At 45.2% G+C, this 15,550-nt stretch overlaps 4 protein-coding genes across 4 annotated transcripts; 3 read left to right on the top strand and 1 right to left on the bottom strand.

Moving 5' to 3' along the window:
- Nucleotides 1-304: 304 nt before the first annotated feature.
- Nucleotides 305-3,783, top strand: JR316_0001776 (uncharacterized protein; the record flags this gene model as incomplete). The annotated part of the gene is made up of 4 exons (XM_047887576.1): nucleotides 305-518; nucleotides 587-842; nucleotides 921-1,057; nucleotides 1,121-3,783. The coding sequence occupies 4 exons, from the start codon at nucleotides 305-307 to the stop codon at nucleotides 3,781-3,783; spliced, it is 3,270 nt and encodes a 1,089-aa protein (XP_047752499.1).
- A 221-nt stretch (nucleotides 3,784-4,004) lies between these two features.
- On the bottom strand, nucleotides 4,005-7,444 carry JR316_0001775 (Vacuolar protein sorting-associated protein 53-like protein; the record flags this gene model as incomplete). The annotated part of the gene is made up of 18 exons (XM_047887575.1): nucleotides 4,005-4,376; nucleotides 4,435-4,506; nucleotides 4,564-4,633; nucleotides 4,687-4,757; nucleotides 4,811-4,880; nucleotides 4,935-5,159; nucleotides 5,215-5,297; nucleotides 5,350-5,461; nucleotides 5,511-5,538; nucleotides 5,589-5,839; nucleotides 5,890-5,996; nucleotides 6,052-6,172; nucleotides 6,223-6,525; nucleotides 6,577-6,704; nucleotides 6,762-6,832; nucleotides 6,888-7,038; nucleotides 7,093-7,238; nucleotides 7,300-7,444. 18 exons carry the CDS (start codon nucleotides 7,442-7,444, stop codon nucleotides 4,005-4,007), a joined length of 2,526 nt encoding a protein of 841 aa, XP_047752498.1.
- Nucleotides 7,445-8,216: 772 nt separating this feature from the next.
- Nucleotides 8,217-10,211, top strand: JR316_0001774 (uncharacterized protein; the record flags this gene model as incomplete). The annotated part of the gene is made up of 2 exons (XM_047887574.1): nucleotides 8,217-10,034; nucleotides 10,137-10,211. 2 exons carry the CDS (start codon nucleotides 8,217-8,219, stop codon nucleotides 10,209-10,211), a joined length of 1,893 nt encoding a protein of 630 aa, XP_047752497.1.
- A 3,009-nt stretch (nucleotides 10,212-13,220) lies between these two features.
- JR316_0001773 (Alkali-sensitive linkage protein 1) lies at nucleotides 13,221-14,306 on the top strand (the record flags this gene model as incomplete). The annotated part of the gene is made up of 5 exons (XM_047887573.1): nucleotides 13,221-13,435; nucleotides 13,488-13,640; nucleotides 13,697-13,893; nucleotides 13,975-14,211; nucleotides 14,278-14,306. The coding sequence occupies 5 exons, from the start codon at nucleotides 13,221-13,223 to the stop codon at nucleotides 14,304-14,306; spliced, it is 831 nt and encodes a 276-aa protein (XP_047752496.1).
- Nucleotides 14,307-15,550: the final 1,244 nt, after the last annotated feature.

The raw sequence follows: 15,550 nt of genomic DNA, 5'->3' as shown, positions 1-15,550 counted from the left end.
CTAAGTCAAAGCCTTAGCGGATCCTTCGCCTCAAGGTCTTCCAGGAATTCCATGTTCAGCCCTTAGTTCATAACCAGTCCGGTCTAGTTTTCACGGATATCCTTCCATTATACCCCAGTGGGCTTCGCTACTGACGCTGTTTGTTGGCAAGACCTGGATTGACGCGTATCAGGCAATCTATCGCAGATTGATTGCCATTCATTCGAATTTGCGGGAACAGAGGGGCAATATACAAACCAGCAATCCCTGCTTTGTCCGCTTTCTTTCATCTCTTCGTGCTGGACCCGACCGAGCCCATGAATTCATGGAGAGCGTCGTTCAATTCATCGTGGACGACACTTCTCCTACAATCCACTACTCTCCCTTTGCGGATACCTTTACTACCCCAAATCTTGGTGCGGGCTGGAACCCATATTTTAACATCTCTGGCTTTGCCGCTTCCATAGGTGAGGTTGGCAATGGCACTAGTCTGCACATCACGTCTCTTGATGGCGCTTCTCTCGCCTTCCAATGGCGTGGTATGTTTTTTTGTCACATCATCCTCCCATCATAATAGTATCACTAAAGATGTCAATCGATCTTCCAGGAACTGGGATCCAGTTGCAAGGGAATGTTACTCTGGCGTCTTATTCGGTGACCATCGATGGACAATCAGTTTCCGTTAATACTGATAGTACCCAAACCGGAAGCAACGTTCTCGTCAATATGCAGGGACTGGAAGATGTTGCTCACAATATCACATTAACAGCTCAGATACCACAAGGACAAAATCCGCCTAATTCTTCTATGTTAGTTTTCGATAAAGCGATAATAACTTCATCTTCAATCCCTGTTTCATCAAAGTGAGTTGCCTTTTCCATCAAAGGTGAAAGCCACGTTTTGTCGCAATTTTGGCTTACCGTTTTGGTCGTTCCATACAGCACAAGCTTCCGACAGGATATAGTTGTTGACAACGACATAGCTTTCCTCGGAAGATGGTCATTTGAGCAAATTCCTACTGGATCCTCTTTCCATACATCAAGTACTGTAGGAGACAGGGCAATGGCGACCTTTAACGGTAAGCCGCCCCTTCAGCCCTGCCACTTCCCCCCATCGTAGGATTTACAAAGTTTACACATAGGGACTGCACTCCTCATACGGGGCACGACGTCTCCAGGCGCCGCAAATTATTCAGTGACTTTAGACAATGTAACGAACTCTTTTTCCGCTCGTTCGTCATTCACGGACTACGAATCACTGTTGTTTTTCGCATCGGGATTGGATCCCAATGCTATGCACTCTGTGGAGGTCCGGAATCAGGGTGGGGGCGAGCTTTCACTGCTGGTGGACGGATTTAGCACATTTGTATCTTATAAGCAAGTTTCACATCGCCTACCTTTGCTTAGCTTTACTAACTTGTCTCGTAGTTTACCTGTCCCTCCTGACAGCTCACCTACTGCTGGAGCTACAAGCAACATGTCGTTTCCTAAAGGGACAATCGCGGCTTTTGTTCTTGCAGGCATTCTTGCCTTCATACTGTTGGCGGGTTTCTTATTTTTCTTCCTTTGGTATCGTCCAAGAAGGCGTAGAAGTGGGCAACAAGTACACCACTTCGTTACGACCGGACTAGAAGATAACTCCAAAGGAGGAGGCATAGACAATGCAAATACCACAGGAGAAGGAAACTACGGCAAAGGGGAACCTTTCGAAGAACTCAGTCCTATTAGCCCTGTTGTTGATAACCAGCGACTTAGTGGTATGAGTGGTTTTGCGCGTTGGAGAAGAGAGGCCGTCCGAGGAAGTTTTGGGGGTATGAGTTTGCCTCTCCACTTCAGACATTCAGGTTCTGCCGAAGAAAAGAGTCCCGAGACCATTCAAGAGCGACCCAGGAGCGAGCAAAGTTTCCCCACAAGTTCAGACTCTTCGGCCAAACGGAAGGCACGGGCGAAAAGCAAGGGCAAAGCAAGACAGATAACGGGGAGATCATGGTCTCCAAGCTTTACGCTCGACCTCCCACTGCAACAGCAAGGGCACCGCCAGTCCGCTGGGCAAAACTCAGCTAGAATAACATCCATGGGCCATCTATCTTCATTCGTCGCTGCAGAGCCTTCGCCTCAAGCTCTCCGGAATCCCGCTCCGCCATCCTATGCTATGTCTGTATCTAACAGTGGCTCGACCCAAGATTTCAATCACATCAACAATTCTATTTCCAACTCCACCTCTGCGTCTGATCCATCTGCAGGTATTCCATCTGGCCCACGGTCTGTTTCCCATTCACCTGTTAATGTTTCGTACCCACGTACCCACTTCCGAGAGAACAGTCATGGGTTTCTCCTTCATGAAGGCGAACCCAGTTCGGATCCGGATTCCCAAGAAGACACATACGCTCATCAGCAATTAACGGGTCCCGAGGTCATTCCCATGAGGCCTTTGACGCGATACGACGGTGTGAGCGTTACGACTGAAGACAACCCAAGCATTACGGAACCAAGCACTATGCGCCAGGTATTACGAAGTTTGAGTCCTCGCACAAGCGAGGCCCCACAACGACAACCGCAATGGCGCGAAAATAGAACTCGACACTCTGTGCTCGTCCCGCCATCCGTGGAATCGCCATCTGTTCATGTACCCCCTGAACACGAACAAGCTGAGGAGCAAAATAAGCCAGAACTAAAAATACGTCCACTCCCACGGCCTCCAGCATCCAGCACCAGTGAGGAAGATGTTGAAGTAAAGGACGGGGTATTTCTGAGCGTCAGGGCAACTAGTCCTTTCCATGTCGATTTCGATTCACGATCAGCTCGGTTAGCCAGCGACGAATCATCCGATGGTGCGTACGCCACTGCGAGTACAGGCAAAAACGCATCAACACAACCCACTGGATCCCCACGTCGCCTTCCTGTCCCTCCAACTGTACAAATGCCAGAGTTCATTCAAGGAACTTCACGATTGCCGTTCCGATTGACGCCTATTAAATTTCCAAGGCCGTTAATGTCAACGAGTCCACAGAGTTCGTCGAAACAGCCTTCGGAAGGTCATTCAGATGGGGTGACCTCCTTCCTTGACTTGACGGTCTCGCGAGAGGGATCTATGCGGTCGCGCTCAATCTTCACAGGGTCCGATCAGGAGAAAGTAATCAATGAAGGACGACTTTCTCTTCCTGGTGTCACAGAACCAAGATCAAGATGGAGCAACACGACGGTACCGAGCATAGCGACCAATCTACCTCCAGCGCCAGCGAACGACTCCTCTGGGGAGTCCCAAAAACTTTCCCCTTCCGAAGGTCTTTCTACTGACTCCAGCACTTTCCCGATCGCCGTTCAGGTCAACATTCCACCTTCTCCCCATCATATCATGGATTATAACCTTCCTCAGGCCCGTCATTCGCGAACTTCTCGCGTTTCTGGCTTCACACAAGCTGGAGACCATCTACACATTCATCCTCACTTGGAAGACATGGATTCGCCCACTGAGAGCATACCCATTTCTGTTTCTGACCTTCACTTCCGACACAGCGACTCCGAGGATCTTTCTCAACGCAATACGGTCGTCGAAGGCCCGACTCATCCTCCGTTGCCAGGAAATTCAGTTGAGGAGTATCCTCGTCGGGCATTTGATCCCAGTATCATAGTGAACAGAGTTCTTGGTTTACCATCCCCAATCCTAACATCAGCCGACCATTCACGGTCAGCATCTACGGCAGCACCAACACCTTCTTTCTCTGCCTTTTCCCAAAGGCCGAGCAATAACACGAGTAACGAACGACTGGACCCTTCTAGTACTTCCGGACATCCATTTAGCTAGGTTCTTACTCTCTTTCTCTGCGATTTTTTTTTTCTTTTTCATCTACACCGGGACCTTTGTCAATCTTTTTTCTTTCATTCCTGGATTGTCTGCTACAATTTGTTTCCATCTACTATGTATAACCAACTGTATAATATTGTTGCATTTAGTCATTCTCATGTTCCGATAAGGGTATATCTGTCCTCTGGGATTGTACATCATGTCATTAAGTCCAGTCTACGTTATGACGGTGCTGTCGAATCTTTCCTCAAACCGAAGCTGACAAACCGACGAAAGTCTGAAAACACTTCGCGTCGGTGATTTTCAGCACGGCCAGCAGCGTTGTCGGCAGTGCTTGAGCCTGTAGTGGGCCCACTCTGTCCTGGCCCAGTCATGCTCGCAAAGATGCCTTCGCTGCCACCTAATGGCAGTGAGACTCTACTGGCACCTGGGCTAACGAGACTGCCTCCTGCATGACCAGTCATTGGTGGGTCCATGTCTAAAGAGGACAAGAAAGAAGTGCTTTCAAGGTCTGTCTTCGTGCTCGTGATTGTCAAAAACGAGTCCAGAAGGTTATTTTGTGTGGCTTTCGCAGTGCCTTTCAGGTCAAGAATCTGCAAATGAAACGAGTAAGCAGTCGTTTCCGTAAAGTGGTAGTCTCGCTGTTTGGACCTTTTGGAAATTCGAAAATGATGCATCTCCTATTAATAAGGTATAATTGAGAATGAAACCCTCTGGTGGGTCCTAGACGTCGGAAAAGATTATTCATTTGCTCATTAAACGAGGCAAAAGGACACCTACCACAGGTGTCACAATAACTTTCAGTAACGCCTCCAGTCGGGTAGTCGTCTTATTTAACGATCGAGTATATCTATAAACCTGGAGTCAACGGATACCCCTCAATTGAACAAAAATGATAAATACGAAGTGGAAGCCAACGTGTCGCCAGGCATTTTGACCAAGAAAGCTTTGATGGTTTGAAGATCAATGAGTAGCTTTCAGTGTTATGAGCCAATCAAATTCGCATCACTGACGCGCATATATTCACCTGTTCAGCTCCGATTTCTTTGAGGGGCCGGCTTCGTACAAGCGAATTTGTGAACTTCACCAGAATGATACTAATCCAGATATGAGCAAAAAAGTGTCAATACGCCGAATACAGAATGACGCACCTCGAAGCTTTGTCAAAAATATTTCGGAGATACTTCTTTTGTTCTATTCTTGGCTTGATGTATTCAACGACTTGTTCTGCCGATTTCACTAGCTCTCCCGTGTAGGGAGACGGTCCGCTGACTTGATTGATTGAGGACCATGACATCCGGCTTAGTGTAGTAAATGATGGATCGCAGTTGGCTTCAAACTCCCTCAAAATGACATTGATGGCTGTTGATATTGAACTAAAGGTAAAAATCAGGCGGCGGGATTTGTGGCGGCGGCAAGATGGTTTCATACCTGACGAACAAATCGCATTCGACCTGGAAAGTAATTTTCTCCTTGAATTCCGGATTGATTTTCTCTTTGACCTTTTCCTCGAGCTAGATATCAGATTAATACACCATGCCAAACGAAAGTGAAGATCAATCGAACCTCAAGAGCAGTGGTTTGACAATAATCAGCCGTATTTATTGAAAGGCAGATTTGCTTTATCAACTCAAGATCAAAGCGACCCTCCGTCGATTTCCTCGAGGTCGCAACAGGCCTATATGGAAGATAAATTTAAAACCAAGTTTCTCAATTCTGAGTCGCACCGTTTGACATCAACCGCAAGAACTTCCTCTGTAAAGACATTATTGAACGTCGAGAGAGAGATTAATATTCATATTTACCGGCGTATATGCGCAGCCATTTCTTGTGTACTGTGCATAAATCAAACAAGGCTTGACCTGTTGATAATTTTGCGCATTGTTCCAAACTCTGAGCGTAGAAGTAGAATAGGTCGGTTGATGAAGGCAAGACAACCATGGGCGACGAAGTGTTATCTTCTGTGCCAGAGGTGGTTTCCATCGATGCCCGCGCTGGTACTTTGATATTACTTCCTTTGCCTCGGCGATGAGGCGCCAGCATGTCAACAAGGACCCTACAGAAACAAGGTCAGAAAAAGCAGCCTGCTAGATATTTGTAACCCACTTGTCCTGTGCATCTACAAAGATGCCCATATGTGGTTCGAATGCAGCAGAAATAGGTTTTCCAGGCTCCGAATGTGGGTTGTCCGTCGCTTTGAGCATTTCTTTAAACTGAAAGTAAGAGAAACTCAGGAAGTTGGGTATACTAGAGCGGAACAGCACCCACAGGTGTAGCCCATTTTTTAGACATAGCTTGCTCGAATTCCGTCGTCATGGCTAAATTGTCTAGAAGCGACTTTACAGTGAGATTCGAGCCTGCTTTGGTCAGAAGCGTCGTTACGTCGTCTCTGGAAAAAGCCATCAACCATCCGGATTTCAAACGATGGGATAAACTAACCTTGAAATCTCCGTGAATTTGGCTAGTAAATGCCAGCTTACCCGCCATTCGGCTGGAAACACTCTGCCTTGCTCAAGTTCATGCGTCTGAAGCAACCTGCGGAACCAGGCGAAACGTCTAGAGATATTGTCCAATTGACCAGCCTCGTCGTTTGTACGAAATATACGTCTGTATTCTTTGAGTTCCAAAGCAACGAAACGCTCAATGACATGTGCCTTGACATCAGGCCCCAGAACGTCGACAACTAGGCATGCATCTGCAATTAGCGGTGCTTTGATCTTGTTGTTACTGTCCTGGAGATAGCTTCAAGAATAATCAGTGCCTATGAGCGGGTGAAAACTCAGGAACGCTCACAATGCGTCAAAATCTGCATCTAGCTGAGTTTTCAATCGCGCTTGGACATCCTGAATGTGCTTCCAAACGCGATTAATCCGTGGAACCGCGGTATATGATTTGAAAGACGAAGATATTTGTTTCACGGCCTGTCATATGTATGAGCTTAAAAATACAAAAACCAGCAAACTACACAAATTACTTACCGCTAAAGTCTGTGCAACTTCGCTGTATTTCTTCTCTTTAATTAAATCCTCCAGTTGTGTTAAAGCATTGACTAAACGTTTGCGAGTTAAGAAAGAAAGAAGTCCCAGAATTGAGGTCTATCATACCTAGCATTTGCAGTCTCTTCATCATCGTCATACTTGTAATAAGATTCTTCTTTGCCAAATCTAGCACCTGGATATCTTTCGTGATATTACGAACCACGGCCTCTGATTCTGTAGCCTTTTCTCTTATGCGTGACATTTGGCCCAGCAGATCCTTCAGCAAAGAGTGATAAATGGAAGAAGTCGCAACATTCAAAGTAGGACGCACCGATATCATTTCCTGTATCACGGACATTCTCTCTGGATCCTGACTAACTCTCAACTCTGATTGCAGCGAATTGACTTCACTCTGAAGCTCTTGATGTGTTTCGGCCAGATGGGCGCTCACGGCCTCAAGGTGCGCGAGAGAAGCCTCTGCGCGTAGCGTATATGAATTGACAAATATATCTGTTTCTGAAATGATTTACGGACGCACCATCGGGGAAGAAATCGTTCAAAATTGCAATTGCATTGAATTTTTGTGAAAGGCCATCTAAGCGGTCTATTTCTTCTGTCGGTTGAATATCGAGAACTCGTTGGATCGAAAGAATGACTTCATGCGGCAACTCGTCCGAAGCCATGGATATGGTTGATGTCAACGGTGCAGCCATCTCCGAAGTCTTGACCTTCCGGCAACTTTTGCTGACCTAAGTGTGCTGTTTAGGGGCTTTAACCATCAAGTACTTTACTTCATTGACACTGCGTACTTCATCTATTTCTACTTCAACAACTTATGTACTTAGCATTTATGTTTTAGCCGATCTGGCTCCTCAGAATGAATTCCATTAACCTTGGCTGATTATACTCTTTCAATTACCGTAAAATATGGCGGCATCACACCTTGTCACACCTACAAAAACTGTACTATACGCCCACACATGAACCTTTCGATATACAAATCCCGACAATTCATACCGATTGCTTGTTGCGAGGTAATAATCAGATTCCAACGACTCGAGGTCTCCAGAGAACTCCGAGAAGTCATTAGTAGGACTCAGTGAGTTTGTGACTCTGTGGGGAAGCCAAACAGGTGCAAATCCCCCTTCACGACAAACCAAACCAAACCTAACCACAGCCACGGCAAAACTACGGTTCTCCAACTTCTCTTCCCTGCCTGCCCACACTTCGTGCAGTATTTCCCTGGTGTAATGTCAGTCGCGGTCGATATATTAAAGGTTGATTTATTGGCTGTATTTTATATCTTTCAACGTTTGCTAAAAAGGACTTTACAATACCCAACAATAGCTAATCGTATTTCTGCCCAAATGGGCCGTTGTGGATCCGGCGCTCGAGACACAAGCAGGCAAAGCGCTACGACGTGGAGCAGCAAGGAGCAAAAAAAAAGTAGTCAGGATGGCTAGGACTTTGATCAGAGCGAATCACAGGGCAAAACAGTCGGTCAAAATTGCAATAATATCTTCCTTGCCAGGAGCTACGGACATCATATTGCCCGATCCACCTGTTCCTAGACTTCTCATCTCTAATCAACCTCCCACTGAATCCGAATTGGCATTGATCTCTGAATCGATTCAGGCTGCACAGGCGGAAGCGACTCGCTTGTCTGAGACCCTCAACAAAACGAAAAGTGACAGAGAGATTAGTCGAGCTTTGGAATTGGTGACCATTTACAAGCTCGAGGCTGCAAATCAATTTATCCGCCAGCACCAGGGTATTATATCAATTGTACGACGACTTCCCGTCGAAATTTTGCAAGAGGTGTTCTTATGGGTTGGAACAAGCCTTTTCGAACCAAACGCATGGTCTAGCCCCAGATCTTTTGTCATTTACAACTCAGGTCCTCAGTGGAACCTTGCCCAAATCTGTCATTCATGGAGGACCATTGCTCTTAATATTTCATCTCTCTGGAAACTACCGTCCATTACGCTTGACAATTCAGGCACGAGATCCAAATTACAGCTGCAATGCATCAAAGAGCTGCTCCGACGCTCGAAAGGACAGCCCCTCCATCTGAACATTACTTGTAGCTATGACTTTGAAGGAGAATCACACCCTGTGTTGAATTTTCTGTGCCAGTATGCAGAAAGCTGGGAAACTTTGTGTGTGAAATTACCTTGCAAGGCCTTCGCAGCTCTCCGTTCTCTTCGAGGTCGGCTTCCAGCCCTTAGGAGAATAGATCTCTCAACTTCTTCGTGGTCATGGACATGGTCGGTAGTCGAACCCAACGATTGTTTTCAATCGGCCCCCCTTTTAACGACAGTGTATGTGGAGAGTCCGTTGCGGGCCATGTTTCCCTTACCATTCAAACAACTACTGCACTACACTGAAGATCATGGCATCGGATTGACTAGCCCGACAAATTGGACCCCTCCCAATTTTGATTTCCATGCATTGACTACGCTATCGCTGACGTTCTATTCCGAAGGCTATGTATTTCCGCACATTGCTCTCTCTTTCCTCGTCAGCCTTGAAATACGTGTTTTTTATAACTGTCCGACAATGCGAAGCTGTTTTGATTATCTCAAGGTTCCTGCAATCCAAATATTGCACATAACAGCGGATCATGACAACACGATGCCGAGTCTTGCCCGAATGCTCAATAACTCGTCTCCCTGCCCGTTAAAGAAACTAACTCTTCGACATCCAAAACGTGTGGGGCCAAATGAGCTGTCTGAACTTCTCTTGTTTGCACCAGAGTTGGACACCTTGAGTGTCAATCTACCGATGTCATCCTCCGACATTCTCAACCTTGCTTATGGTTATAAGCATCAGCCTCTTGTCCCCTTGTTGCGCACATGTGCTTTCCATCATTACAAACGCATCAATGAAGGAGAGACCACCGATGCTGCCATAATGGACGCTTTGAATAGGCTTGCTCGTTCCCGTTGCGAGGATCGCTATAAAATTGAATCAGATTTCAGCATTATGTCCATTGAACGTCTTGAAGCCTTTGAAGATTTTAAGCTGTCCATTAGCTTCGAGCATTTTGAAGGACCTATGCTGGAGCTGCATGCCTCATTCAATAATTGGAGTCCATCAACTACTACTTCTAACACTTTATTGTCATTGAAATCCGAGCTACTCGAAGTAGTTCCCAGATTACGTGAGGGGTATTGCAGCCTTGACCACCCTGCATTAGCTCGAAACCGTAAAGTCAATGATATTCTTAACAGTATTGAATCAATGCCAGTGGGGGATGTTAGAGATATTGTGGTAAGTAATTCACTTTTTTTAATGTCACTCAGGTGGGGGTCTGATATACACAATTGAAAAAAAGTTTACTGGCAGTGCTCACCTATTACGAAGAATGATTAGCAGTCAGCACAAGACCCTTCGACATTGCCAATCCGCGGAAAGAATTTTATTCAAATGGAAAACTTTGCTAAGTGATCCTGTTAGTCTCCGACATCGTCACTGGATGATCCAAGATCCAATTTCCCTGGTGTACATTGCAAATGAGAATCGTAAGCCGTTAGACTTTACTAGTCACGCTGTCTGCAGTTTAGACTAATGTTTTATGAAGCCCTTCGGACGCAATCCATGGGTGCCATACTCATGAACAGCGGGGAACTCGATTCTCAAGTTTCACTCGAGTTACGTAGTAGATTAGTTACATGGTATTGGCGCACATCAACTGAAGCGTCACTCGCCAAATTGATCATGAACTGGGATGATAATTCCTGGAAGAGCATTTAGGACAATGATTCGACTTTTGTACACATTTTTGTACACGGTAGTTTGGCACGGTATGACATTTCTACCTTCTAATACATGCCTCGTCGATACACAAAGTTTACAAACGAGCACTTGTTTCAAGGGTCTGACATAACGTGCTGTTGTGGTTGATTCTCATAAAATATGTAGTTAGAGGTGGAGTGTTAGCCGGTTCAAGTTGAAATTCTATTTGGAATGATTCTTGTTGGATTCTTGTCACTTGACACTTCGATTCGGTAGTTGCTGCTCGCTGACGAATCTTGCTTATGGTTATTATAATAATATCCCTCTTGTTCCTCTTTTGCGCACATGCACCTTTTGTCACTACAAAAACATCAATGAAAAGGAAACCACCAACGCGACAATAGAAGCCTTGAATAAACTTGCTTATTTCCGTTCCGAGGATCGCAATAAAATTGAGTCGGATTTCAATGTTATGTGCATCGAACGTCTTGAGGCGTTTGAAGATTTCAAACTGTCAGTTGAGTTTGAACGTTTTGAAGGACCTATGCAGGAATTTCATGCCTTGTTCAATAATTTGACACCATCGACTTCTTCCTCTAAAAGATTGTTGTCATTGAAAGCGGAGTTATACAAAGCAATTCCAGATCTACGCGATTACAATTATCTCAGGCCGGATCACCCTGCAATAGCTCGAAACCGTGTAGTCAATGGCATCCTTCATGAAATTGAATCAACGCAGGTAGAGAATGTTAAAGATATTGTTGTGAGTTAATCATTTTCATGTCCAATGGCAGAGTGCTAAGTCAGGTAATGCTATTCCCAACTGGGAAATAGTTTACCGGCATTCTTTATCCACTGCACAAAATAATTTGCAGGCAACACTACTCACTGCAACACTGCCAATCTGCTGAAAAAAATATATTCAATTGGAAAACTTTGTTAAATGATCATTGCGAATGTAAATCGTGAGTTCATTCAGCTTTATTAATCATGCTGTGGTGTACAGGCTAAGTTTTTGTTTTTATGAAGCCCTTCGAACTCTTTCCATGGGAGCTAGGCTCATGAACGGTGGCGAGCTTAACCAGGTTTTTGTTGAACTACGTAGTAGATCAGCTACCTGGTACATTAATGGCCGTGTTATCCGTCACGCTGACTTAACAATGCTCGACGCGAATTTACGGCGGTGAACTCAAGTACATTAATTGTACGGCATTTACATTCTAATGCAAATAGTACATTTGTAAGATAAAGAGTAGCTGCTTGTGGTTACATGATTCTGGGATCACAGCCATGGGTATTGGGTCATGAGTTTCGCCCAAGCCACAGCCTTTTCGTGAACAAACCGATCAATGTCGGTTTGACAAAAAACGTTTCTGGGTTGATAAAGATAATTCATTTCAAAGGCCCTTTTTTCCAGAAGTGCAGCAAATCGGACGTCTCGAAGAGTTATTCCAGGATAGATGCCATCAAAATCCTGCAGACTCGAAGATGTATTGTTCCTGGCACTGTGTGTCTGTGCGATGATAGTCAGGACAGGCCTAGGACCATCCGCAACTTTAGAAATGACGTGATGCTAAGATAGATAGACGATCAGAGAAGGAAAGACATGCTTCGAAGAATACTTAACACATTTTCACGTTTAGAAATGACTGTTAGAAGCGACATGAGAGTATGTATGGGACGACTCGAGGCGAGCACCAATGATCCAACTAGGGAAGGCGATTGTCGAACCTGAGTTCTTTAATAACGATCGAAGATTGAAAAATCAACATGCGCCCACCACCACATTAGCCCCATTGTTTGAGTCCGCTGTTTGAATATCCCATCCGCGATAGAATAATGGGCGGAGATATATTTCGGCCTCTCGTCGCGTTATCAAAGGGGTGGAATATTTTCCCTTAAATCTCGAGTAGGGTATCACATCAGGCACGACGATGTTCCGACGACTCTTTGTCGGTTTTCTGTTTGCTTTATACCAGAGTTGGATGTCGGTTTGATCTGGTTTGGGCTCGTCCGTCACGGCCGATGCAGAAAAGTGTTTTTTACCCTGAAATCTATCTTTTTAAGTTTATCATCCACATTCGGATGCGAAAATATACGACCCACTTGTATGTGTAATGAGGTGAGATATGAAAGTTTACCAATGGACCTGGGAATGTGGATGAAACTAGCAGGTTGGCTGAGAGACTTCGCTTGCACCCGAAGGCAGGTGACGCGCGACATTGAGCCTTGGAATGCGCTTAAGTATAGAGAGCAGGGTATGATGAGGGGTGGTATCCTCGTTCAGAGAAATGTATGAACGAAATGGGCAACCAGCCTGAGTTAAAAGGATGTGGTTTGGTGGTTCGCGTCGAAGTTTAAATTCAGGCATGCCGGCAAGTATGCTGAGTCAGCATGGGCCGTCTCTCCAGTGCTTCCTCAACAGGTCCGTAAAATCACCACAACAACCAACCAGCTATATAGTGGCATCCACCGAGACCACTACAACGCATAAGCCCAACCGTGCGCAAAATATAACATTTTGACCCCAAAGCAATAAAGTCCGAAATCCACTATTCTATTAGGCTCGAATTGGCGGAGCTACTATTTTTTCAGATTCCTCGACGTCACCTACCCCAAAACACAGCAATCTTGTGAAATGATGTCCAGCTCTCTCTACCGCCTACATAGGACGAGAAACCATGATGTATCCCCCCACAAATGCAGCACATTCTCTTTATCATGAAACTATTGTTTCCCTTCTTCCGAAGAACTCTTTACCCGATTCTATATTTCCTACCTCTGGTATTCACCATCAGCGATGTGCCGGGGAGCTACGCTTTTCAAGCTCGCGACCTGAGAAATGGTACAATCGTTATACCCAAGGCCGGATTAGGTTGGGCCAACGCAGATATGGTAGACATGAGACAGTTTACAAGTACAGGAAACGTTTCATGGTACGTTTATTTCACCGTTTGATGCTATGTTACGATCTTGACTGGATCATAGGTATTATACATGGAGCGCTTTCCCGACAGAGGCTGATATAGAATTTGTACCCATGTTCTGGGGCAACAAATCTTTTGACCAGTTTAATTCGACAATGCAGCAAGTCCTATTTAACAATGTTAATAATGTTACAACTCTTTTGGGCATGAACGAGTCGAGTATCTTTATCATTTCACAAGTACTCCTATCCTTACTGATCAAAACGATAGACCGGACATACCAAGCCAGGCTAATGTAACACCGGAACAAGGCGTGGAGATGTGGTTGACTTATATTCAGCCGTTTCATGATCAAGGTCTCCGTCTGGGTAGCCCTGCACCTTCGAGTTCCCCGGCTGGGAAGGCATGGCTACATGAATTCCTAACTACTTGCGGCAACAATTGCACAGTTGATTTTATTGCCATACGTAAGCCCTCGTCCGATATCAACCACGCCGCAATGACTGACCTGCGCCCCGCTGTTTTTACATTCTATTTACATTTTTCAGATTGGTATGGCACGGACGCCTCACAATTCATCACTTATCTCGAAGATTTTAATGCTACATTCGGGAAGCCACTATGGGTTACAGAGTGGGCGTGTCAGAATTATGTGGATCTTTCAGCACAGTGCTCCTTCAATGACGTAGAGGAGTTCCTGAATATCACTCAAACGTACATGAACCAAGCTGACTTTGTGGAGCGCTATGTTTGGAGCGATGAAGGATTTGCAAGGACTCAACAAGGTGATTTTTTCAGACGATATTTCTACCTGCCCTATCTTTTGTGTCTGACTCCCTGTTTAATTCTAGGACAATGCATTAATCGACGACAATGGTAAAATCAATGATCTTGGACGACAATACATCGGGACCAGCCAAATGAATCTAGGTTTTGTTTCTGTGGCTGCTTTTTCTTTAAAATCTCCATTTCCTCCTGTCATTTTTGTCGTTATATTTGTCGTGTCCATGCTTTTATCGGTGTAATTAACCTCAGTCAAGCGCTATAAATACATCGCATATATAATTTGTGGACTCGATCTAAGCATGCACGAATCGCGATAATTCACTAAATCAAATAACCACCATGTACTCATCATTTATCAGTTTTACTGTTTTCAATTAGAGAGAAAGTATGCATTCAAAGAATCATTTCAACCCCGATTCTAATGGGCGCTAATACGGTACAACAAGGCCCTGGAACCGTCCTGTATTGAGTGAGATTGAGTGCCAAAATAAAGCCCCTGTCCGACTGTAGAACACGTGACTTCATGGTCGAGCCAAGAAGTTTGGGTGACACTTTTGCCTCCGAACCACGAAGTCCCTGCTTGATAAAAGTCGACATCCACATGGATGTACGATGGTTGCAGCAAAAATCCATCCCAATCTGCTGGTTTTATCTTTCCTCCGCTTGAATGGTGCAATTCTGTTGTCACAAGCCATGTTGCTTCGTACTCGATATCGCATGAATTCCAGTAGCTGCCGGGGCTAGATTATCATTGAATAACGCCGATCGAGGGCAGTTACAAAACTGCTGCATTATTTACGGGGGAAAAGAATGGAACAGTGTGGCAATTGCAAGGCGCCAGTTCTGCTAACAAATTAATAGCGAAATCTGCTTGCAAAATGGTCTAGTGATCAGAGGTCGCAGCCCTCATGGATCCTTTTTAAGTTGCATTCATGGGGTTACCAATACTTTCTGGGTATGTTGCCATCTCTGTGATTACTTAGTCCACACACCTGTTCCGACATGGGACGAACATGGCTGACTAGACAAATTTCTAATCCCACAGGGCTTGCAGTCTTGTATAATACTTAGCTGCCATGGGCTTGGGTGGTCTTTTTGATCTCTTCGGCGCTCTTGAATCTGTTGACACGATCTGTGTCGTCGGACCCCGGGGTACTCCACGAGGAATCGCTGACAAGGCGGCACCTGTACACGCTGTTTTCTCTGCATCGCGTACTCTTCTTCCTACCAACCACATGTACCGTTCCTGTGTTCAATGTGCTGTTCAATGTCCTTTGTCTACCTCTCATCAGCTATATAATCATCAGGAGTCCGGGAACGCAATACTTTATTCTTCTT

This window comes from Psilocybe cubensis, chromosome 2 (genome assembly GCF_017499595.1).
Source record: "Psilocybe cubensis strain MGC-MH-2018 chromosome 2, whole genome shotgun sequence".
NCBI classification, from domain to species: domain Eukaryota; kingdom Fungi; phylum Basidiomycota; class Agaricomycetes; order Agaricales; family Agrocybaceae; genus Psilocybe; species Psilocybe cubensis.
Note: the sequence above shows the minus strand (reverse complement) of the source record. Positions and strands in the feature narration are given on the sequence as shown.